General features: G+C 37.8%; 1 protein-coding gene across 4 annotated transcripts in view; it reads left to right on the forward strand.

Annotated features, from left to right (window-relative positions):
* Positions 1-24,913, forward strand: part of macrod2 (mono-ADP ribosylhydrolase 2) — a 398,210-nt gene that overhangs the window by 275,645 nt on the left and 97,652 nt on the right. For all 4 annotated transcript variants that reach the window (XM_088421192.1, XM_088421193.1, XM_088421194.1 and 1 more), the window contains exon 8: positions 10,209-10,282. In XM_088421192.1, coding sequence (XP_088277318.1) covers positions 10,209-10,282 — 74 coding nt within the window. The remainder of the gene's footprint in view (positions 1-10,208; positions 10,283-24,913) is intronic.

The raw sequence follows: 24,913 nt of genomic DNA on the forward strand, positions 1-24,913 counted from the left end.
TATCAGCTTCTTTCTATATATACTATACTGTGACAAATTTAGTCATCGAACCTATAATGAACATGTACAAAAAGCTAATGCAGGTTCAGGCTTCTATTTCCCCGCAAGGGGCAATTAATTTCATAGCTTCCCAGCATATAGTCATACTACTTATGGTTCGTCCATGTGTACAATACAAACAAAAGAACATGATCACATGCAGGCCTTTTAGTATTAAACAGCTGTTTTACTGCAATAGACATTTATTTCAGCAGGGTGGGTGTTGATCATTGTTCTTTCTGTATGCTGCTGGTAGAGGCATATCTTATTGCAGTTCACTGTGTTTATTGTGGTGTCGAGTGCTGCACTGCCAGTGGGGGCCTGTCAGAGCACTCTGCCAGACGCCCTTACTTCAAAGTACAAGTACAAGGCAGTGCCGAGCCAAGCGTGCTGCTGAAGGGAGGTATTAAAGCCTGTTCAATAAATAAACAGCTTAGCACTTCCCATAACTGCATCTCCACAGAACAATGCCGCTGATTAAGGATGAAGATCCAAACACAGCAGAGGGCAAATAGAGGATGGATTTTTAAAAAGGAACTACAGTATAGTATCACTGGTCTAGTATTTTATTGTTCACGCAGTTCCATTTGCTCCTTGAACTATCATGCTTAGTAGTGTTTTGGTCTTTTTGGCAAGCTTGTGGTAGTGTTAGTACACCTAGGACCAGTACTCCTCAAACACAGGCCTACACAGACACTGTAGACTGACCAAAAATATTGTATTTATCATCAAAAAGTAGAAGACGTTTAAAATCGGATGGATCCTCCTGCGCCACTGCCAAAGTGCTTATCTCAGTCACGACATACTCGAAACATTACAGTTCCCCAAAAATTAGAAAAAAAAAAAAAAAAAAGCATTCATGGGAAAGAGAAATGAGGTGAGAGAAAAGCCTCCAAGTTCCAAGAGACACAGGCTAGCAAATGAGACCATGAAAACCCAGGCAGTTATATTCCTTTTGAGTAAAACTAAATCTTCCCAATGTCTCTCAGGTTAGGATTTGCTCAAAACTATTTTACAATTCGATATGACACAAGCATTTAGCGTTTGCCATCCGCATTCTCCTTACTGCCATTCTTGTATTACTGTAACTACAATTTTTCAATGGGACCTATTCAATTCAAGAAGAGAATAGTATGAGGAGACATGTTAAGTTCTGAGGGTAATCTTGATCAGGGATCTGATCCAATTTTAGGACATCTTGAAAAGGGCACAGACGCCAGACAGTAACGGATGGGATTTTTAGTAGATGAGGTGTCTTATAAGTTACAAAAACAGCTACCAAAATAACCCATGGCTTTTTCGCCACTGTGCCAAAGATAATATAACATTGTATTTATGTACAGTATATAGTTAAGTGTGAGAAATTCAAAATAGCATGATATAGTGCACTTTAACAATGTGATAGAAAACAAACATGAGAATGTTATTCAACATATTTGGTTAATGAGAGAAACTGATTTGTCAGGAAAGATAATGCAAATTTTTACATTGTCCCGCACCCCTCTACGTTCTATAGGACTCAGTCACTTTTGACAGATAATGGCAGAGCATGAAGGTTGGATGTAGCAGTGGGGCACAGGGGGTACGTTCCGTACATAAGAAGAAAAATGAGGGCTCACACCGGGCTGACAGTCTAATCCCTCAATCAGGCCCATTAACCACAACAGAATTTCAGCACGGACAGTGTGTTGGAAGTACCACCCGTAAACAAACTGGCACCCACTGTGGGCCATGGGGTCACCTAGCATGATAGAGGTTATTTAGTGCTGCTGCTGTTTGTGCATCAATCACAGCCGTGTGACCTGAGTTTAAATGGATTATTCCTTCCAAGGTGGAGGCACTTCTTATTGTCTCACAAGATAAGTGCCAAAAGTCAGCAACCTATACTTAGAGAGGTCATTCTGCCTTTATTTATATGCTCCCTGTCTTCACTCCCGGCTTTTTTTTTTTAAATGATAAAGTATTGTCTTTCTCTTAAGCATGTACACACAGACATTAACATCATCAAAGCTTACAGTACATACATGAAAATGCTCTTTTATGATGGGTTGCAGATAATTCAATATTGGAGATATCTCATCTTTGCTGTTGCAGAAAAAGCATTGTCTACGATATCGACTTTATAAATTAGTCGCTGCTATTTTCCCATCGACTAGTCGCTTTAATTTATTTTTAATTTTTTTTACTTATCCTTCAGTCATTTTAGTGATATTTACTTACAACAGGAGGTGTTTGGGGGAAGCCTTTTTCCTCACACCCTCATTGCATCACTTCCTTAACCAGCTCCCCGAAGAAAAATCACAGTGCTTGGCGGAGGTTATGAAAACATTTTCCCCACAACATGGCAAAGCAGCAGAAGCAGCAATATAGTTCACAACAAAAAACAATCTAAAGCAGGGAAGCATTTCACCAACAAGCCTGCAAAGTCATTGACATATCGGCTGTTCAATTGCGTTCAATGGAATCACAACACAATACATTGGCATTTAAAATGAAGGCACCCCGGATGCACTGCCACCGTATTCACTCTGAAAACTATGAGCTAAGCCCTACTTTCTTTATGCATACTATACGAAATGAAATACATTGATCTTGCATGCTTAATTTAACTGCGCATAAGTTTGTCGCTGCTATCACGCTTGCTTTCATTTCACTTGGCAGTCGTACAGTTAACGTTGTTTAGCAATGATTAAAGCCGTTATGATGTCCCTGGCTGATTGTGTTTAGGGCGGTAAGGTATGAATGGATGTTCTCAGATTAAAGAATGCGGAAGCTTATTCAATTTGTCTATTTTAATAGCTATCGCAAGGACAAAAATAACAACCGCGCTATTCGTCAACAGCACATCACTGGAGATGCATTCAAAGCGGTCTAAGTCTGGGAACTCTGAAAGAGATTGAGCGTTACTGCATATAAACGACTTAAAATACAATAAAAAAAACAACAATGCTAACTTTCATTTCATGAGCCGCCATACAGGGCAATCATGTTGAGTAAATCAATGATTGCCATATGGACTACATGACATGCGCTACATGAAAAAATAAAGCAATTTTATGTTCCTGTGTTTCAACAGCAGCAGCAAACAAAAATGAGTGAATTAGTTTTTGTTAAAGTAAGGCCTATACATGCCGCAAATGGCTGCAGTAATTAGACAGCATTCTAAACATCTTTATTAAAGTAATGAGACCATCATTGCCAAGGGAAGAGAAGGGTTTCAAAAGATAATTCAGATTTGACTGAACATTAGAAGTTTGACTCTAATACAAATATATATATATATATATATATATATATATATATATATATATATATATATATATAATATATATTTTTTAAAGCTTTATAGCTATAATCACTTATACTTAAACTTTATTTAACTGCTGCACTACATTTTAGTTTTTCTACTCAAAGTGTAACTATTCTCCAGCACGAGTTCACTTTAATTTGATGTATTTATTTTTGTGTAATTAATATAATTACACACGTTGTAGAGTTACGTGGGTGTATTTAAACACTGTATTGTCTGAGTTGAAGTAAAAGGCCCATGAGGTTTTTCTTAATATGCCTTAGCGCTTCAACTAATTTCAAGCAATACAAAAAATTATTGCGATTACTCAACTAATCGTAAAAATAATCGCTGATTAATCGACTATTGCAATAATCATTAGTGACAGCCCTATGCAAAAACAACGACACCAACTACCACACCAGTGTGGGTATTTCACCTGACAGATGTTATGGCACGCTTACATTTATTAGTCACTCGAAGCAGTGAGATGACCTCCGTGCAGTAATTCTACTGCTCATCATCAGACATACAGAACATATCCCAATTTACTGTTCATCCTCCACCTCATGTGTGTCTGTGTGATAAATCTATGGACTGTTGACAGAGATGTACCACTGACTGGTGCTTCTGTGAGATATTCCGTTGTAATCCACCCGAACCGGACCGGCTTGTTCATGCTGCCATTCTCCACATCTGTCCAGATCAAAGATGTTAAGCGCTAAGGATTCTTTCCTCCAACCCGGCATCACACCAGCAGTCTTCATTCCCTTGGGATTAAGGAAGCTTGGAGACATTTATGACACCTTATCTTTCAACAGTGTTATCTTTCCTTGTGTCGCATGTGATGGCCAGGCAGGTTTACTCCCTCAGGCAAAATTGAGGGTTTTTGACTGAGTTTACCTAGGTGGGAAATGCCAGGATCCACTAAGTGTAACTGGTCCTTCGCATTCTAATCATGGTCCCATTTCCAGCATAGGATGTAGGAAAGATGAAGTTTCAATAAAAGTGTGTTATGTTCGATTGGGTTTTATTTGTAGTTTTTTCTTATTTTTTTTTATGTTTCAATTTTGAACCAGTTTAGGTCATATTTAACCCAGCAACAACTACAGTGCGCATGTGCGCTGTTGCTGACACATGCACTCTTCCTAGTTGTCTGGTCATCCGGAGCATGGATTGTGGCCCTTGGGTGTAAAGCTAAGGAAGAGCATCCCCCCCCTCCCTGCTCGCGGGCCAGTTTGATTGTACTTTGTTCCACGAAGTGGCCCTCATTCATGCACACTACATGTTTTACGCTAGTTTATACCCCAGAAGTGAAAAACACTTCAATGGAAACACATACGATTTGAAATTGTACTTGATCGAAATTGTTTGAATATCACTAAATTCACACTCATTAAAACTAATGGAAACACAGCTAATCAATGTCTCTTAATAACAATTCTCTGTTGACCAATCAGAGAATAGCAGCGGGTCAAACATATGTGGTGGGGATTAGTTGTTCACTTGCATGAGATCTTGTATGTAAAAGATATTTTGACAAAGGCATGTTGCAAACGTTGAGACACTTGAGTTTGTTTTAAAATTTGAAAAAAAAAATGTTAATGTAACTTATGGTCTCCCTTTCACTCATTCACTGCCGTTAATGGCTACAGATGTCTAAGGTCAATATTTACTGGCCTGAAAGTGAATAAATTAACTCCTTCACTTCCATTCCAAATCAAATCCATTTTACATGGGCTGGCAGTGATTGAGTTGTGCCCTGTGTCTTTTGCAGTCTTTAGATATTTTTTCTTCTTTTTAAAGAGGTGTTAATTTTAGCATGTAGAACAAAGCAGGGCATCACCTCAGTGGAACACTTCCAAGAAAGGTCATCATGGCTTGTGCCATTAAATGTTATCTCCTTTTTTCAACTTTCTCTTTCTGTTGTCTTCCTCACGTACTATAGCATGCTTCCACCTCTCTTTGTCTGTTTCCCCTTCTGTGGGCTTCAAAGTCGGTCACGGTCACAGCCTACTGTGTGCCGGTGTTAGCGCTTGGGGCTATTTGACATCCACACATTGGTGTTTGGAGTTCTGCGGCACTTCGCTGTCCTCCACCCCGGGTCACCACACCAGTCCTGAAGCCAAGCTTTACTCTTCCTTTTCCACTTGACATCACACCGACGTCAGTTATGAAGCCCTCATTCTTGCTGAACTTAATTATTTCCCGGAGACGATTTTTTTTTTGTTTTTAATGCAGCTTTTATTTTAGGTTTACATTCAACCAATTTTATCGCATGGGACTTTCTGCCACCCTCGGAGAGTGATACCTGGTTATGAAAACCTGACCCACCTTTCATTTAGTCATTTCATTTCATTTATTCATTTAGTTTTACCACATTCATGAAATATCCATTTTATTTTATTTTTTTTAATTTATTTTTGCTCCTCTAGTGATTAGGCGATTTATTCATTCATTTCATCAAAATTAGATGCTTGTTTTGGACCTTGACCAACTCCAATATAAGGAATTGAGAGACTGATAAAAGACTCCTTGAAAAGGGAAACTGTTGATTGGACTTGTTTTATTCTGTGTGGAATTTAAGAAAATAGCATGCAAGTGAGAGTTATTTTCACTGGATTTTTTTTTTCTTTCTCCACAATAGTATACAGAAAAAAGCAGGTCGCCACACAAGCCCGTTGATGAATCGCAGTGGTGGTGTACTTGCTGCAGTATATGAATACCAGTAACTATAGAAGAGCAAAGGATGCATGGCAAGATTTAATTGAATAGGCTAGCATTTGACTTCATCACTTCCTTTCTTTCACTTTATCCGTTGGCGTAGCTGCACCTTGTCACATCTTACGAATGACAAAACACATGAGTCACAGCCGTTGTGAACGTCAACTAAGTAGATATTGAAAGTGTGATAAGTGCAATTGGACCAAGACATTTTTTAATGCATATTAGTTTCTGTGCAAATTTACATATTTGCTGCGGTCACTTCATCCATAATTTGCCTTTCATGTCAAAGGATGCATTATGAAAACATTATGCAAATCAATGTTATATCTGTATCTCAGTTAAACAGATACATGTCCTAAAACCCAGCGCCCCTCAATTTCACCCACCGTCTCTTTGCGGTGTTGTGCTTTGTGATGAAGTGTGGGAGCCTTCAGCAGAAATAACATTGTACCACCTGAGTCCTCATCAGCGCCACTCCACGCCACATATCCCATCAGTGCAGCTCACGAAGACAAATCTCCCTGAGCCGACCATATTCCCAACATAGGACAGAAGCGGTCCAAGCACTATTGGGGCCCTGGAGGGTCCACCATCACTGCAGCTGACGCCAGCTCTCCACCTCCTGACAGATTAGCTTTCACTGAAACCTACACACTCCACAAGGACCAAAAGGAAGACTAGAATGCATCCCTTACAGTAATATTAAATTAGTTAGTCGTCTTTGCACAATTTCTTAAATCTATGCTTTCACCACTGTATGTTGCCAGCAACCCAGATTTTTTTTTTCTTTCGAAACATAGTGCACCGTGTTCGAGCCTCTTTTTGTCTCTCTATTCAAGTCTTGCAAAGTTTTCTCATGGTATCCGTGACCATGGGGTCAGGGTAGAGGCTGCTGAGTCCCAGAGGCTTCAAGTTACACTTTCAACATTTTTTGTCAACTTTCCAACAATTTCTGATACGGTCCTTACATTTTAGATGTTTCTCAATTTCTGGTGAGGTTTTGCATTGGTGAAACGTGGTTCATATAGTGAAATTTTCAAATGACCCTGGGAAAAAAGTAACCGCATCTAGAGGTGAGGTAAGTAAAAATAGTTAAGTTCGCTGAAGTAAACTGAAATAAAATAAATAGAAATGTGACCTTTTCTGAAACATAAACACAGAAGCATAAAACTTTCTGCCTGGTCCTTAAGTGCATGTAATCCAGAATACGTAAGTCACGTAACATTGTACAAGGCAACTTCCGCTTCTGATATGATTGTACTAAGTTGAAACTTGTAATTTTGTGCAAGTATAATATCTCTTTCACATATTTTATACAAAGCTGGTAATGGTTAATTGCAGCAAATCATGATTTCAGGCTACACAGTGGGCTGTTCTCCCATCAGTGACAGAGCACATATAGACAAACAACCATTTACATTCATTCATGCTGACACCTATGGCTAATATCCAAATCTTCATTAACCCTAGAATAATATTTTAGGTTGTAATTTCAAAGCCCATCCAGTTATGGGAAGAAAATGCAAAATGCCCATAAAGCTGTTTCAACTGGTTTTGAAAGCCTCACACTTTGTTGCTTTCCATTATCCCACAAGGCCTTCTAAAATTCAGAGATGGGAATTCCAGGTCCAGAAAGTAAAACCCCTACCACAGTTTGGCTAATTCACTATATTCGATTTCTCTTCAGCCATCATACAGTGAGCTCACATTTGGACATTACAACTCAATTTTCTTTCCTGTACTTATTTTTATGGCACTCTTTACCAAGACAGCTGGTTCTCTAGAACCAGACAGCCCTTCCTCTCATCTGTTCACCAATACTACACGACGGTGTGTGTTTAAATGTTGGTATGATTTATTAATTCTCTGCACACAATATAAAATGAAAAAATATGCAAAGTTAAATATACTCTATATATATAAAAGAGGAATCTAGTAATCTTCAAAGTGACTTGATGCGCAGGATTAGGTTCTTAGCAGAGAGTTCTTGGAGCCAAGTCGCTAAGGACTGAACGCTCAGTGAACTATCTACAAACACACAACCGTAATGCAGTCTCAGAGCTGACATACTGTCACTGCTGCCTGGTATTCTACTCACATCCTACTTGTAGAGGAGCTCAGCAACATGTCTTCGCCCCTCTTGGTGTAACTCAACTTTTCCTGCAAGGCAGTGAGGAAAATAAAAAGAGGAAAACAAAAAGGAAGATAAACATCAATAGTGAGACAGAGGAGAGTTGGGTGAACTGTAGTTTCAGTTTTGCTGTCAAGTCTATAAACTTTAGAAACCAGTTATTTATTGACTTTGACCTCTGGTAAACTTGAGTGTGAGATGACATCATTCACGCAATGTTTGGATTGATTGCTTTCGCTTATCCGTTTTTCTTCGCATGTAGCTTAAAATGTCCTTGCAACACTTGTAAACCAGTTTCATAGGTCATGCAGTGTTTATCAATGGCCATGACCCAGGAAGGAAAAAAACTGATCTGAGAAACTGACCCATGCAATAACCAAGCGGCTACGAATGTCTCATGGCGCCTTGTACCAGTTGATTTGGGTTGAAATTGAGGTCTCGACCCCTGTCATTACAGCAAGATAGTGAACCCCTGCAATCTTTGGTCCCTTATTCAGGGCTTACTATGTGCAAGAGGTCCAATGCTGGTTGGTTGCTTTCAAATTATTACAGCGGTTAATATCTTTTAAGTTCCCATAACCCCAAACAGTATGAATCTGATTTATTAATAGTTTAAGCATGCGCAAACAAAAGCCAAGTTGAATGCTCAAAGACGTAGTTTTTTTTGTTTTTTTTTTAATAAACAGGTGCGGCCAGAAAAAAAAAAAAAAAAAAAAAAAAAAATATATATATATATATATATATATATATATATATATATATATATATAAGATCATTATAATACCATTCCTAAAATAGTATCCTTTTTTTTACTCTAACTTAAGAAAAGAAAATAGAACTGTATACCAGGTTTATACATGTTATAGGTTATCCTAAAACTCAAAAACATAACAGTGCATCAAAGTGCCTGAAATAAATTAGTATGTCAATCCTTATTTAAACTACAAACATTTTGACTATTTTTACTATTTCTTTCTGAAAAAAAATTACATATATCATTTATATATGGTCCCCTTTATTAAAAAAAAAAAGAAAAACGCAAAAAAGATGTAAAAAAAAAATACTATTCAGATTGTTTATTCATCCATTCAGCAGTGCCATATTTTAAAGGTTCTTACTGATCTAGGGGCGGCATAGTGAGTGGTTAGCACATCACACCAAGTCACACCAAGTTCAATTCCAACTCGCTTTCTGTGTGGAGGTTGAAAGAAACATCAATGGCAGGTATATTGCACACTCTAAATTGCCCTTTGGTTGTCCTTGTGTGCCCTGCAAATGGCTGGCAACCAGTTCAGTATGTCCTCTGCCTACTGCCCCAAGTCAGAATGGGATAGGCACCAGCGAGGCACAAGCCAGTGACCTTAGTGAGGATAAGCGGGTATAGAAAATGGATGGATTGATGAATGGATGAATGAGTGAGAACAGGGGTAAGCGCATACCTACATGTTTTTGATGTCTTTCTCCGACATCAAACCCGATTCAAATAATCAGGTCATCAGCAAACTCTGCAGGAGCCTGATTAGCATCCTGATCATTTAAATCAGATGTGTTATAGAAGGAAGATATTGAATACAGGCATGATAGCAGCTCTTTAGGAGCCGAGTGGCCTACTCTTAATCTTGAGCTTGGTGTCATTCACAAAAGGGGTCATGCCATTTTGGCCTATGACAAAACATTGTTTTGTTTCAAATTTTTTTTTGTTTGTTTTTGTTTTCTCTGCATCAATGTAATATACATGCATGATGAGAATTGGTGCTGGTCTCTATCAAATTAGAAACATGGTGTTACAGGCAACAGAGTATGCAGTACCAAATGAATTCATAATTGGAGACTTTTGTAATCAAAATGGTTTGTGGCCTTGAGTCTGAAGCACCAGAATGTTAAACAGTCACTAACACTTGGAAAAATCAATGCAATTAAATAGAATGATCAAATGAAAATCAGATGCACATTTTAGTAAATCAATTTCCCTCACTGTATAGTATGTTATGGTTTTTTGACATTGTTCCTTTCTTTTCACAGGGTTTCCCAATGAGCCTGCAAGCGAGATTGCCCTGAACACAGTTAAAAGTTGGATCGAAGAGAATCCAGATACAGTAAGACATAATTTTGTATTCTCCACTGCCTTTTTTCTCAGTTGTTTTAACTCAATACAAACGAGCATGTCAACACAGTGAGACAAAACACTAATTTCCATGTGTCCTTGTATTTGATGACATCTAGTCCATCTGCCTCGCTTGATCGACCATCAAGCTTGAGGTCTGCATTCCTCATCAAATTAAAAGCCAGTCTGAGACTAATCAGACCTTAGATGCTCTGTTGACTCTTTAATTGGTCTTGGCTGAGGAGTATGAAGCAAACTCAAGAACATAAACACATCAGATGAAATCATCTTTGATACGTTTTTGTGTTGCGTGAATTAGTGATGTCTTAAATGGTCTGAACATGACCATGCCTTTCACGCTTCTTAAAGAAAATGAACACAGTGATTTATTTGTTGGTAAAACATATTATTTCAAGTGAAAAGCATGTGGAATTGAATGAATGAAGTGATTCAATTGACCTTTTTTAATTCTGGAAAATATTAGTCATTTGGAATAACAACTTTATCAATGACTTTCTGTCATTAATTTTGAATGAAGGCAACAATACAATGCAACGCAACATAGCAGCAAAGAATTTGTGTGGTGAGCAGGTAGGTCTGTCTCACACTTCTGAATTTGAAGTTTCAAATCTTTCCCATGTATTTGCATGATCTCTCCAGACTTGCATGGGTCTCTGCTGGATACCCAATCAGGATAAGCGTTATAGAAAATGAATGAATATATATTTTTTTTTGTTTCTTTTTGTATTTTGTAATGGGATTAGGGCTATGAAAGTTAAATATTTAACTTTGGAGATTAATTTAGATTTTGGAGAGTGTTTTAAAAAAATGCTACTTCGTTCTATTTCCTTACTTTGGCATTTGAACTTTTTACTTAAGACTAAACAGAGCAGTGTCACCGGCATAAAACAGACAAGATGAACCTTTAAAATTGTGTATTAAAAGATTACTCAACAGCTCATCGAGAAAATCATAAATTAGCTTCTTTCAATTAGTTTTACAACATTGGCAAAACGAATCAGAGCAAGCCACCTTGCTCAAGTTATCTTTATATACAGTACCTCACAAATGCTGCTGGAGTGTGGTGATGATGAGTAAAGCCGATCAGAGAGGTCCTGAGTGTTTTTTGTTTTTTCAACCATGAGAAGTCTATACGAAAAATGCCTGTAACAACAAGGCAATTCAGGTAGTTTTGTTCAACAAGTGTATTAAAGGATTTAAGAAAGCTAATCACAACAGTCTGAAACAAAATAATCTTAATTTGATTTTCAGGGTTTCCTTGATTTTAAATGGAAATATCTTTACAAGCTTTGGAGAATCTAGTTTAAAAATGTGACACTGAACATTAACCTGTGAGTAATTTAACCGTCAGAGGTTATCTTTGTTCACTGTGACTCTTCTATCTGTCACTGTGGATGTCCACTTTAAGATCGCAGCCGGATATGATCCAGCATCTCTCAGCTGTTGTTGCAGATGCTGGGAAGAAAGAGTCAAATATTACCTGCTGCTGGATTACTTTGCAATTGACATGTGACGAGCCCAAACCTGATGATACCTGTAAGGTGCATCTGGGTAACCCGTTCACACAGTGTTGTAAAAGTCTTTAACAGAACATAACTGGTGACTGTAAAAAGTGAGCTTCAAGATGCATGTTCGATGAAGATTTGAAATTGCCCAGACCGTAGGTGTGAATGTCAGTGCAATTGGTTTTGGCTTATGTGCCCTGCAATTTAATAAGGACCAGCCCAGCGTATATTCTGTCTCAAATCCAAGTTCTGCCTGGCACTTCCAAAATCATTTACATATTGATAAACAATTTGTAAAAAAGTGACCGTTGGAGTGTTCACATTTGGTTGCACAGCAAATACGCAGCTGTATTTTCCCATTCAGAAAGGCAATACACCATTTCAGATTTCACATTTCAAGTTGGTTATCAAAAATGTTTCTGTTATCAGGCACAATGTCAACTTAAACACTAAGATTTCAAACAAACAAAAATACGATGAGGCTCTGCAGCAGTCTCACAATTGTAGTTGCTGCATTAGGCCAGTAGAAAGAATGAGCATTAATCATGCATCGAGCCGTAGTACTTAACCTGGTTGTTCATCTGCAGTTCAGTGAGCTCTATGCTGAAGAGCTAATATGGTCATTGTCCGCCGAGAACATTCATTTTCATGGCCACAATAAGGCTTCTACTGGGGGGGGGGGCCTCATTTCATCTGTAAATATTGCAGTTTAAAATGTTGCCTGGCAGAGGATCTGACACACTTGGATTGCAGAGTCCATTCATTTCTCTGGTCGCCATGCTATTCTCATTTCTGTTTTGTGAGTTATCTTTTTCTATAATATGAACATGATAGCATGCAAATGCAATGTGTTTGAAGTCTAAAGATGTGATTACATAAAGACTTTGTTGCCCTGCAGTGTGTCGTTGCGTTACAAGACTGGGATTGAAAAATAGAGAACGGTGCTTGATTGATTAGCTACGAGTTTATCTCCTCTGCCAGCATTCGAACACTGATGCACTCACCAAAGTGCAGCAATGTCGCACCCAGACTTCCATTGTGGAAGAATAAATAGCATCTCTGTGGCAAGACCCTTTAATCTCATGAGACCTGAGTGCAGCACTGATTCTTTAGAACACAATAGATGAAAGAATGAAGGGGCTCAGTCTCAGCTATAGTATATAGAATAGAACTTGTTGGTAGAAGTTGGAAATTCTCATATCCTCAAGTAATGCTCGATTGACAACCCAACACTCATCTGGTCACGGTTATTTCTTATTTCCTCTTTAATCAGCTTTAATTTGCCAATGAAAAATGGGATCTGACAAGTTATTTTGCATCCTGTGTTTTGGTGTCCGAGGTTTTTTTGTAGCATTTCAAACCTCCCTACAGCTCTCTACGCTCGATGAAGACTTTAATAAGCACTGCTACCCAATTGCGCTGAGGGCAAAAATGTAAATATTTCATTTGAACTCTCGCTCTATATTTCAGCCTTAGTCAGCACTCAGTTGTTGGCAAATGCATCCACATTGTCTGTACAGCTTTCTTGTGCGTATTTATATTTGCACTATTGAGTTGTTCAATCTAACTCTGCTTCCTCGCAAACTGTTGAGGTGCATTTCAGCAAGGCATCTCAACTTGCGGCTCTATAAAGTGCCAGAATAAAGGTTAAACAATATCTTGAGGGAATCATAATATTCCACAGGCTCTTAATTGGAAAAAAAATGAATGATTAGTATCTGTTTTTCTCGAGGTTTCGCTAGCAACCTGTACAATCTTCCGTGAAATTAAGGGGAAAGGTATATTCAGAGGCCATTATCTTTATTTTAAATGATCATACTTACTACAGGCTGTTTGAGGATGTGCAGAGTTTAGTTTGATCATTAAACGATCTTTACAGCAGGCGGCTAAAATCTGCTCTGCATGGCCATTAATGGTGAGTTAAGTCCAAGGTGAGCGTTTACTGTGTGCGTATAAGCATGTCACATAAAATGCATAAAATGTGTGAGTTTCTCACTGATTAATAAAAACAAGAGTGATCATAGCCTTCCAAGCCATACCTGGAATATATGAAGTATTGTAATTCAAGAAGAAAAAAACTGGATGGACAGTACATTTTGGAAAATTTGTTTTTTTTTTTTTGTAATTGTTAATAAAACAAGAAATTTCCTTTATCTACTACAAAATTAGATCATGACTTCCTCAGCTCGAGTGCCTGAAATGTTAAAAAAAAAAAAAACAGCATAACTAACAATTCAGTTAATATGCTTTATGAGTCAGATGCAAGAATTACCTTTGGCTCTTCTAGAACAATATGATACAATTCAGTTTAGATTGCACAAGCTAAAATGTTGAACTTGGTTGTAGTTTTTTATTTGTCATTGTATTCAACAGTAATGTAACATACAATAAAATGAAAAAGCATAGAAATCCCAACATGCAAACTGAATTGGATCAATGGGAAAATGTTGACATGAACCCAGCATGATTAACTATAATCTATGATGATAACAGACTTTCCCCATGTCATTTAGCTGAAACTATAACCGTGATATTCAGTTTATGATTATCTATGTACAGATGATACTATTAAAAGATAAATTGTTTTTTAATATGTCAAAATGGCATTCAAATTGTCAGTAAAGGTTACCATTTTCATGTATTTTCATTAATTTTTAATGTATAGTACACTGTATTTAAAAACCTGTGTCGTAGAAATTCAACTATCTTATTTTAACCTTGTCACAATGTTACTCTCTCACCCCAAAACCCCACAAATGAAGTGTTTCTTTCTTTGATACATTTCGAAGACTTCCTTGCTTATTTTGCACTCTCAGCGCTGTCCTCGCCCGAGCAGATAATAGGGTCTGATCTACTTGGTACGTCACAGGTGAGAGGAAAGCCCTCGTACCTCCTCTACACCACCCCTATACCGCCCATGAGTAAATACACGCCCCCCTTATCTGAGGACACATTCCGGTTTTTGACTTTCAGTTTCATTCCGGGGTTGGGAGGAGTAATGTGTTTGAAACCACATCGCCAGACGATCAATGTTTGCAGTAAATAATTCACCCACGAGCAGAACTGTTGTTATGAATACTAGAAATAAATACATAGGTTGTCTTTGTAACACATAGAAAACTGTCCTTGCAAACTACCAAATTCCTGCCAAATGTGAAGAGTGTCTCATACACATTATGCAGCCACCTAGCTGTGATTATTTTACATTCTGAATGAAAAAATTTAGGCACACAAAAGTAGTGCTTGTCTTTGTTTTTTGTCTTATTATTGAAGCACGCATATAGACGAGAATCATACACAAGCTGGTGCTGCCTGTGTCAGCCATTAGCAATCCAGACACACCAATCAACAACTCTACGTCAGGACTCCACCCCCCAGGAGCCAAGAAGGAGTCTCTGACCAGAGGTTTTCACAGGCTCTTTTAAGCTAGCTCCAATAAAGCCAGTGTAACCAAAATATGATTGGATGCCATTTTTCCTGAAGAACCAGATATATTTTTCTCTCCGAGCTCCAGAGGCACACTTTAAAGCTTTAAAGTAAGGATAATGATTAGGATATTTATTTCCTCTTCATGCTGCTGTCGTTGCAGCAGCATGACACTATAGAGAAGCCCGCGCCATCGGGTGTCAGCTGTGGGTGCAAAAGGGGCCATATTTCCCGATGCGTGCCTCAAGGATGCTGATGCGTCCCACTGATGGTTTGTGCAACTGGCATGGCGTTCAAAGCCGGCGCGACTCTTTTGAAGTGAGCGTCTGCACCCTTTGAATTTGCTGCTGCGACTGGGAGCGTCAGACACATGTGGTCTGATCAGCAACCAAGAGCAGGACTAAACATTTGGCATTGCATGCGCACACCGTATGTGATGGAGTTTGAAATAAGCAGACTATCTAAAACTCAAAGACCTGTCTAGGAACAAAGACGCAGAACATTCTGACATTTTTTCGTCATTTTTTGTCAGCCAATTACTTTTGCCCTACACGCAATAATTGTTGGGTAGTGTGATGTATTAGTGGCCGGCCGAAGTGGGTTTTTATGGCTTTTTATGATCTGAGAGTTTTATGATTTGCTTTATTCTGAATAACATGACATGCGTTTTCTGATTCCCCTGACCTCCACTTTATGCATTTAAAAATGAAACTAATAACAGCTTTTGGATAGATTGAAGAAGATATGGGTTCAATTACTGTCTGGATGCTGTAGAAAGTTTTTCTAAAACATAACTTTGTCGCTCTTTACACTATCTGTAGATGAAAAGTGGCTGTGTTTATATGTGTGTTCTGTAGAAGATAAAGAAGAAGAAAGTTAACACAAACAGTAAATGTTTTGGTATGTTCAACATATTATCTGGAATATATTTGATTGCACCCTTGAGTGAAATATCTTTTTGTGGGGATTAAAGCGTTTATCTCTCCATCATGTCCAAACACCGGCATGTTGCTTTAGCAATAACAGAATGATTATGTGATTCCATGAAATGAAAGAATTTTAGGGGGAGATAGGGTCTGTACTTTCATAGTTTTCGATGACTTTTATTGGCATTTGCCAGGCAGAAAAATAAGGACCGAACTTCCGTTATATTTCTCACGGTTCATTGTGATAAACTTGGGATTGTTTGGAGAAGGCTTTTCATAGGCTTGTTTTATCGCTTCCCGGTTTGTGAAATAGCTGTAATTTCATCATGTTATTGTGGAGGCTGCCTGTCATTTTATTTTATTGTTAATTAAAAGCTATGGCCTTTCTTTAAAAGATAGCTCATTTCCAGTTTTGTTCTTGTTTATTTTGTTTTATGGGACAACCCTAAATATGAACCAAAGAATCTTTTGGGTTTGTGACACCTATAGTAGGTATGGTATGGGTACCACTTGGAAAGTTGTGTAACAGTAAACTAGTCTTGAGGAAATCCATAGTCCATTGCTCTAAGTGAGTATGTGGACTTGTTTTAATTTCTGAGGAACAGAACAATTTTTCCATAAACTCTTCTTGTATTTAGGTTAAAAAGAGCTGACTGTTTGGAGGGCTATGGACTCGATCCAAGTCAAACTGACCAGATCAGTATTGGATAGTTTTTATTTGAACCAGTCCGGTTCTAGCTTGCAAGCTTTGTATTTGTCATACCAGAATTATAACAATTTACTAGCCTATGGCTGCATGAGGTAAATGGCACCGAAAGTTTTCAATCGATGTCGTGACTGAAAAACGAATTTTGTTTAGTGGTGAGTGCATTCACTTGTTTACAGCTATTGAACTATCAGTCATTTACCATTAGCTACATGCAGTCACCAGATTCACTAGCATGTAAATTCAAACTTTTTTCTGGAGGTACCTTTTGCTTACCTAGTATTCATTATATGTTGAGTTAATGCCTGGTCTTTTGAAGGAATCCTCTTTTCTCGAAAAGATATCAACACTGAAAATATTCAAATATTTTGGCATTTCAAACATGTTATTGCATTTTAGATAGATTTACACTTCACGCCAATAAGACAGTAATAATTCAAAGGTTTGTGTAATTGAAATTGCTTTGCAGATAGTTGAAGATTGCACTGCTGCTCAAAATGAAACAAGCAACTGTTATGTATTTTCCCCACGTTAATCAGTTTGACCTGGTGTTTGATTTGGGAACTGTTTTAAAGTCCTTTGATTTTCGATAGATTTAGTTGTTGTTGTCTCCCTAATCCAGTTGCTACTGTATACAGCATTCTGCCGATACAAGTCCCACCCACTGCACGAAAATACCCAGATATGATGGCCTCTAAGTGCAGCTCCACTTCCACATTTACCGTGCTGGAAAAAGCTATCTTAATGACATGCTAATTGATTTAGTGCAGCGCAGATAACAGTGGGCTGGCACACCGTGATAAAGCGAGAGTGGGTCGAGCCATTGGTTCAGAAGAGGACAGGAGGCTCATCAAACTCCAACCAGCTCCTCCACTCTCTTTGAACACAATTTTACACTACTGCACCCCATGCTGATGCATGGAGACCTTGAATGTGGGGCAGTGTGTTGGTGAGTATGTGTGTGTCTAACTGTAGACCTTACAAACCGGAAATACAGTAAGAAAAGAAGCTTATTATAAGACTGACTAACACTGTCCTCATTCCTTACCAGTTACATCATTTGAAAAGCACGCTTTTTCAACAGTTTTATTTCATTTCTGTATCCCTCCATGGAAACCTAGCCTGAATTCTTTGTGGTCCGTTTGTTTCCCATGTGTGAACGACGTGTGTCATAGATTATATTGCTTTGATTATATCGCTAAATACTTGGGTGTTATTATACATGAAGTAATGTGAAATGAAACTTAAGATGAAAGTATTGAGTCGAGGGGTGTCAGATTAATAGATTGTGATCAATTAATTATAGTTATAGTTTAATCGTATTTTTTTTTAATCGTGTTGAACTCAGTTTTGATATTTAAAGCCACAGTGTGTAATATTTTGAGGGGTGGAACATGCACAGTACACGCACTATGGTGTCTCAGAGAGACCACACTTTGCAGGTCTACCCCAAGCGAGCAAGCGATCAACAAGACCTATGATTATAATAAAAAAATATATATTGTTTTTTTTTTCATTGTAATGTTAATTAGGGTTATAGCCAGCACATGGGACTATTCTCACATATAGCAGAAGGCAAATGGTTGCAATGGCATCTCCTAAAGTATATTTAGGATGATAAATGACTAAAGCTTTTTTGTCTTTGTTATTTATCAATCCTTTGATCTGCCACAAAAAAAACAATCCATCTAAATATAAAAAGCTATGGTTGAATGTTCTCATAATTGGTATCTTAATTAAAGATTAATTTGATTAATACATTACTTATTTAATGTTATTGTTTTCATCTCTTGTCTCTTAATCACCAATTAATTCAACAAACACAAACATGTCATAATAAATATTAATACATTAAAGACCAATTCCTGAAGCATTTATCCCCGCCAAAAATATTAACAATTTGTATTTATATTCAAATAAGAGTGGAACTGTCAAAAAATAAAACTGTATCATACCAGACCTTATTCACAACCACATTTACCTACTCAAAACGTTTATTTTATTCACCTTAGCATTTTAATTTACTAAATAGAGACACAATAAGCATAGACATATATTTTTAAGTATTACAAGTTGAAAAACATACACAGAGGGGGAAGATGATCCTTACCACATGAGCTCTCGCCATTAATTATGTTAGTCTATCTATAGCATGCAGAAACTGATAGTAAATGAAAACCATCATTACCCTTCCAACATCCTGTCATTCACTTACGCTGATACAAAGCTATAATGTCTGGGACTTTCAAGTGACCTTGGTTTCCGTTGGTGTTGTAAATGGTGTGATTTTAATTTAGCCCTAACCCCTAGACCAAGCGTATCCTCAGTTGAGCCTTTACTTGAGCGACTGATACTGTATTAATATTTCAACACCGTCATCTTGCCGGTCCTTAAAGCAATATCCCATTTTATTATAAGTCATTAGAGTGAACTATCCAGGATATCTTGACATTTTCTTGTCAATTATTTTAAAGACAGTTAATTAATTTTCAATAAATCCAGCAAAAGTTCATCTTCTTAAACCAAAGTGTGCACGTTATATACTGTAAATACTTGTGACTCCGTCCCGTTTCTTTTTCTGTATGGAGAAGAAAGACTTTACCAATGACGGAGGGTGTCGACTCCCCTCAGTGGGAGGAGTCGAGACCACCGTAGTGATTACCTCCGCTCTTGTTTTGTGATTGCAAAGTCTCTGGCATGTTATTAGAGGGAACGGGTCATACCTCGCGCCATCTCAATGGGGGACCAAATCAGCCTCAAAGCCTTGCTTCAGGCTCCGGAGCATTTGAAAGTCAATGTTTTATTTCAAAGCATACATTACTTGATCAGAGCACGTTTTTGCCCAAGGTTGTATTCATAAACAAATTGGCCGCTATATATGATTTGGTTGTCAAGGACTAATCATTTGGAATGTTTTTTAGGAGGGTAGTTTCGCTCTGGAACAAGGTTTTCTTACCTATGGAAAAAACATGTTCTAAGGCTGAACAAATCAGAAGGTCGAGCGCCGTCCTTATGTTTACTTAATTTGTCGGAATGTTATTAGAAGCATACTTTAACTGAGTCTATGTTTTTAGGCAAAATACTTCTTGATAGAACCAGTCCGAATGCTTAATTTAATCCCTGTGAATTAAAACAATAAGTGCTGTGAAGGTGAGGATACTAAAGCCGTTGGGCAGGTTTGACAAAGCTTGGAGACAAACAACTGTGTTTATGCTGAATTAGTATGCAAATTCTAAATAATTAGGTAAAGAGGCTTACTTTTTGTGATGTTGGTAACGGCTGCGTATGTTAAGTACATGACCCAGGCTTGAACTTTCATGCGAGCTGTCTCCGCATTGCTTGGTGCAAACATTTTATGTTTTTTTTTTTTGCTCTCTGCTGTATCCTCAGGCTTCCTGGGGTAATCAAAGGAGGGCATCATTAATTGGTTGGCCCTGGCAAAACAGCAGGTGGCCTTGGGCAGGTCATCACCTGCTCGAGGAAAGGGCACCTCTCATCTTTTCAATGCCCACCCAGCCATCCTTTTCCTTCACCTTATGCCAAAGAAGCACCAGGATGGTGCAGTTGTAGGCCTCTGTCTTAACCCGTTCACTGATGTTGAAGTATACACATCAAAGATCCATTTTAACTGAGCTGGCAGTGAAATGGTCTTAAAATCCAGATTTTCTACGTAGCAGTGTAGCTCATCTTAAATATTCATAGCATTCCATTTGAAATAATTGCAGAAAATGGAAGCGGGGTTGCTCATTTTCCATAAACTTATTTCAGACAATAGTGACACTCCTGTTACTAGAACTGCCTGTCTCCATGCGGCAGCATAAACATCTTTGAGCGGCAGCGTTTTGCCTGACTTGTGGCTGATACATTCATCAAGCTGGTGCCAAGCCAATATCACACTGTCACAAGAGAGTGTGTGCCATTCTATCACCATGAGGGGCTGACAAAACAAGTTCCTTTCCATTATACTCTCTGAGGCCAATGTCTCATATTCTCCTGTCCTCTCCTCAGTCATGTTTATTTCTAGTCAAGTGGACCCAGGTCCACGTGCACCACACCTCCACCTCCCATCGGACCCCCTTCTTCAGTCACCTAGCTGAATTTGAGCATTACTTTTTTGGTAATAGAGGGAAGAGCGGTGAGTCGCCTCGAGATACTAAAATAGTGCATTTTAGTGCATTTCAATTGAAAATCTGTAATTGAGCTGATTCACCAGCTTTCTCTGCAAATGACTGCGCTGGGCTAAATTTGTCTTTCTCCCAAACTTGTTAAAGAGAGGACTTGATGCTCCCAACCTTTTTCTTATCACTCCGGAGTCCCTATTTGTCATTCAAGGGAAACTGTTAAAAAGCTCTCGTCCTACAGAGAGGTCCCCTGTATACTCCTGTGTTCTCATCGCCCGAAGCACTGAATTACTATTTATGTGCGCAACTTTGGCAGCACACCAGACTTTGCCCCTGTTCAACCAGCATAACTAAAGCAGTGCTGCTTTTGTTTCATTTGCACTGAGTTTTTCCCCACTTCCTCGTGGCGGGTAGTGTGTGTTGCAAACGCTGTCGAACTGGTATTCCAATGTGCAGTTCAAGTTTATTCCTTCTGCAAACCTGGTCTATTATGCAAGCTTAAGTTGTTGTTCCAAAACAAATCAATTGGTTTTATGCTTTTTCCAATCACTGTTCACAAAGGCATGTTGAGTTTTGGAATAATGTAGGACCAGAATAACAAGGATTAATACCAGGATTAACATGATTAATGCCATTCCACTTTTAGGGTGAGGCTGTAAAGCCTCTGATAGATTTCCAATAAAAGAGTTGTAAGGTTTTACAACTTTGGCTTGATTTCTACTTTTCAAGCAGCTCCTGTTTATTCAAACCAAAATATCTGAAATAAAACAAGCATGTTTTCAAATATGGCTATTGTGAATTCAATATGTACATGTTTTAAAGTTTGCATCTGTTTGCAATGTCATTCTGTACAAACTATAAATAGAGGCTTTTTATCCATTAGATGAGTTTCTCTAAAAAAAAATATATATCTGAAACAAGTCAATTAAATCCTCTCAGTTGTAATTAAAACACATTGAATAGATAGCCATTTTACTTCTTTGATTTGAAAACTGGCAAGTCTTTGAAGAAAATGAACATTTTGGGAAAGTTAGAATCCCTTTGCGGTTCCACAGAAACATTCTTCCAATTGAGCATTGTGGACCGCTTTTGAATTATATCACACATTTCAACATTGTCTCTAAAGCTTCCAGGATGCGGGATTTGGGAGTTCTACTAGCAGGGAAATAAGTATACAAAATGAAACATTATTCTTACAATAGCTATAAAATCATAATAGTCATTTTCATACAGCAATGTTAATACAGTACATCAATTTCAAGTATTTACACCAGTTAAACTCGTGTTTAAGACCATGACCATTTTCTGGTTTGAATCCAAAAGCTTATATATATATATATATATATATATATATATATATATATATATATATATATATATATATATATATATATATATATATATATATTTATATATATTTATATATATATATATATATATATATTTATACAGTGCTTATATTTTCCTCATACAGCTACATCATGCCAAGTCTGCAATAACTCAAATGCCATTGCACCATGTGTGCTTAGATGGTCACAGTTGCTCCTTACATTGTAACTGATGATTTAGTATAAACAAAGAAATATGAAACATCATCTGCCTGACTCTCCGCGCTTGGTCGATGCGGTCCTGTGTATCTTGAAACACAGACAGGGTCTTATTGGAAATGAGCTTCAGGGCTTATAGTACACTCGATCTGTCGGCGTATTCCTTCTGCTCTCTTCTTTGTCTCTGACACATCCTCTTTGAGTGTCCTCAGATGTGTTTGTGGCGCAACATTTATCTAACTCTTTTTTTTTTTTTTTCCGCTCAAGCTTTGTTTTAAAGAAAATACAATGCAGAACAATTGCCCACTTCACGTCAGCTGTCATAGCGGAGGGATGACATTACAGTATGTGCAATGTGAAGCTTGAGCACAGACATTTTTCATCATCTGACAGAAAGATTGAAAGAGATTTCTAAAGGGTTTTGAGCCCCCCAACCCACCCTCCCTCTTTTTTACATTTGAGCTCTTCTAACACAACTTGATGGGAACTCGTTTATCCTCTCTGCCTCAAGAAGCAGCCAAGGTTTGGGCCATAACCAGATTCAGCCTGTCACATCATCACAGAGCCTTCAGACTTGCTCTTGTCTAAACGCTTCACTGACAGAGCATTCAGCCATTCAGTGGCAGCTTATCCCCCTGCCTTCATCAGGAAGGCCATTTCCTAATGGAATCCACAAAGAGGATCTTTCGAGATTAGAATAAGTACATTTTGAGACTGCTTGTAAGCATGTCTATGCAAGCCTTGTTCTTCCTCTTGTTTATGGACGGTACAGAGATGAGAAATTTGATTCAATTGGGTCTTTGTTGCGTCAAAACTTGTAAATGTGGAGTTTTCTCATTCGTTTGGCTCACTATATAGCCTTGGTGTTCTCTACTCCTGTACAAACCGTGCACGCGTGCCATGCACGTTCAACACAAAAATTCCTTGACTCCTAAAGATTCCTCCTTTTTCCCTCCAGAAAAAAATGTTTAAGTATAAAGTATAATATGTTCTATTCACCAGGACTCATCTGAACACATTGTTCTGATCAATATTATTTCTATGGATTATGAATTAAGCTACAAAATCCACCGAGCATCCGTTTTGTCACTTGTTTTTGAATGAAAATGACATGAAAATGGCCACCCTTGGAAAGGATAAAAATGTGTCGATTTTGTCATTTAATTCACATTCCACGAACACAATATTAATGATTTGTTTGGACTAGTTGAGGCGCAGAGAACAATTTATTCAAATGTCTTCTAGATGATGTTAGTCCTGTTTGTTTTTATCTGGGAATTTGTTCATATTTGCTTATGTTTTGCAAGGATAATCAAAACATAGTGTTTAAAACAATTGTCAAAATAAAAGAATCAAGATGTATGATGAATGAAAAACCTCATGCTTGGATCACTCGAGGGATTTGAGTCATGATCAAGTCGGTTTTCTTACCAGAAAAAAAAAAATACTAATATTATAATAAAATAAAAACTTTCCCTTGTTAATCTCTCTATAAAGGGATAAGTGAGATGAGATTTTGGGCTCTGAGATATACAGTAGTAATGCCAGAATCGCATTGGTGCAAATGCTAGGTGCTAATGCCAATATGTTCATAGTAAATGATGGCGTAATTAACTAAAGGGTTTCTTAGCATCCTCAATTAACTATAAAATATGATTTTAGGATTGCAATACCATGTAGTTGTTAACTAATTTGTGTATGATGGCAAAACAAATTTAATTAAAACCAGCCATAATGCTGGGAAGACAAGTCAAGCTAGCCATCATGCAACTGAACATTGCAAGCACTAACTTCAAGATATAAACATCTCAAAAATATTGCGTTTACATCCGTGCTATTCAGTAATTTTTGATTTTGAAGTTAGCCTTCATCAGGGAAACAGGTTCCGTTATGAATGATTGTTATTCTACGTTCTATGATATTTTAAATGACAGAGCACACACCTACTAAACTGTTACACAAATCTGAGAAAAATCAATCCTTGGACTTTTTATGAGGTAACTTGAATTATACTTATGAAGACCTTGACTACACGTAACCAGGGATATTTAAACCCACATATTGTTCCTCCCCATGATCTGAACATGAAATGTTGGATACTCTCTGTCCTTTTTTCTAGCCTTGCTGAAGATGGGCTCTTTTAAAGGTGCTTTCCTGCTTCATGCAGATTAGCCACAGCTCGGGCTAACCCCCACTTTGTTGCGCTTACGCAAAGTCCAGTTTTCGTTACCATGACAACATGCGGCATTTTTTGTTGATCCCCGACTCTAAGAAAGAAAAGTGTGAAAAGTGTGCTAGTTTGCGTGGAATAATCAGTGAGTGGATTTTAACAACAGGAACCGGAAGTACACATGTGTATAATGTGTTTTCA

Source organism: Hippichthys cyanospilos, chromosome 8 (genome assembly GCF_059441005.1).
Source record: "Hippichthys cyanospilos isolate Australia breed blue-spotted pipefish chromosome 8, RoL_Hcya_1.0, whole genome shotgun sequence".
Lineage (NCBI taxonomy): Eukaryota > Metazoa > Chordata > Actinopteri > Syngnathiformes > Syngnathidae > Hippichthys > Hippichthys cyanospilos.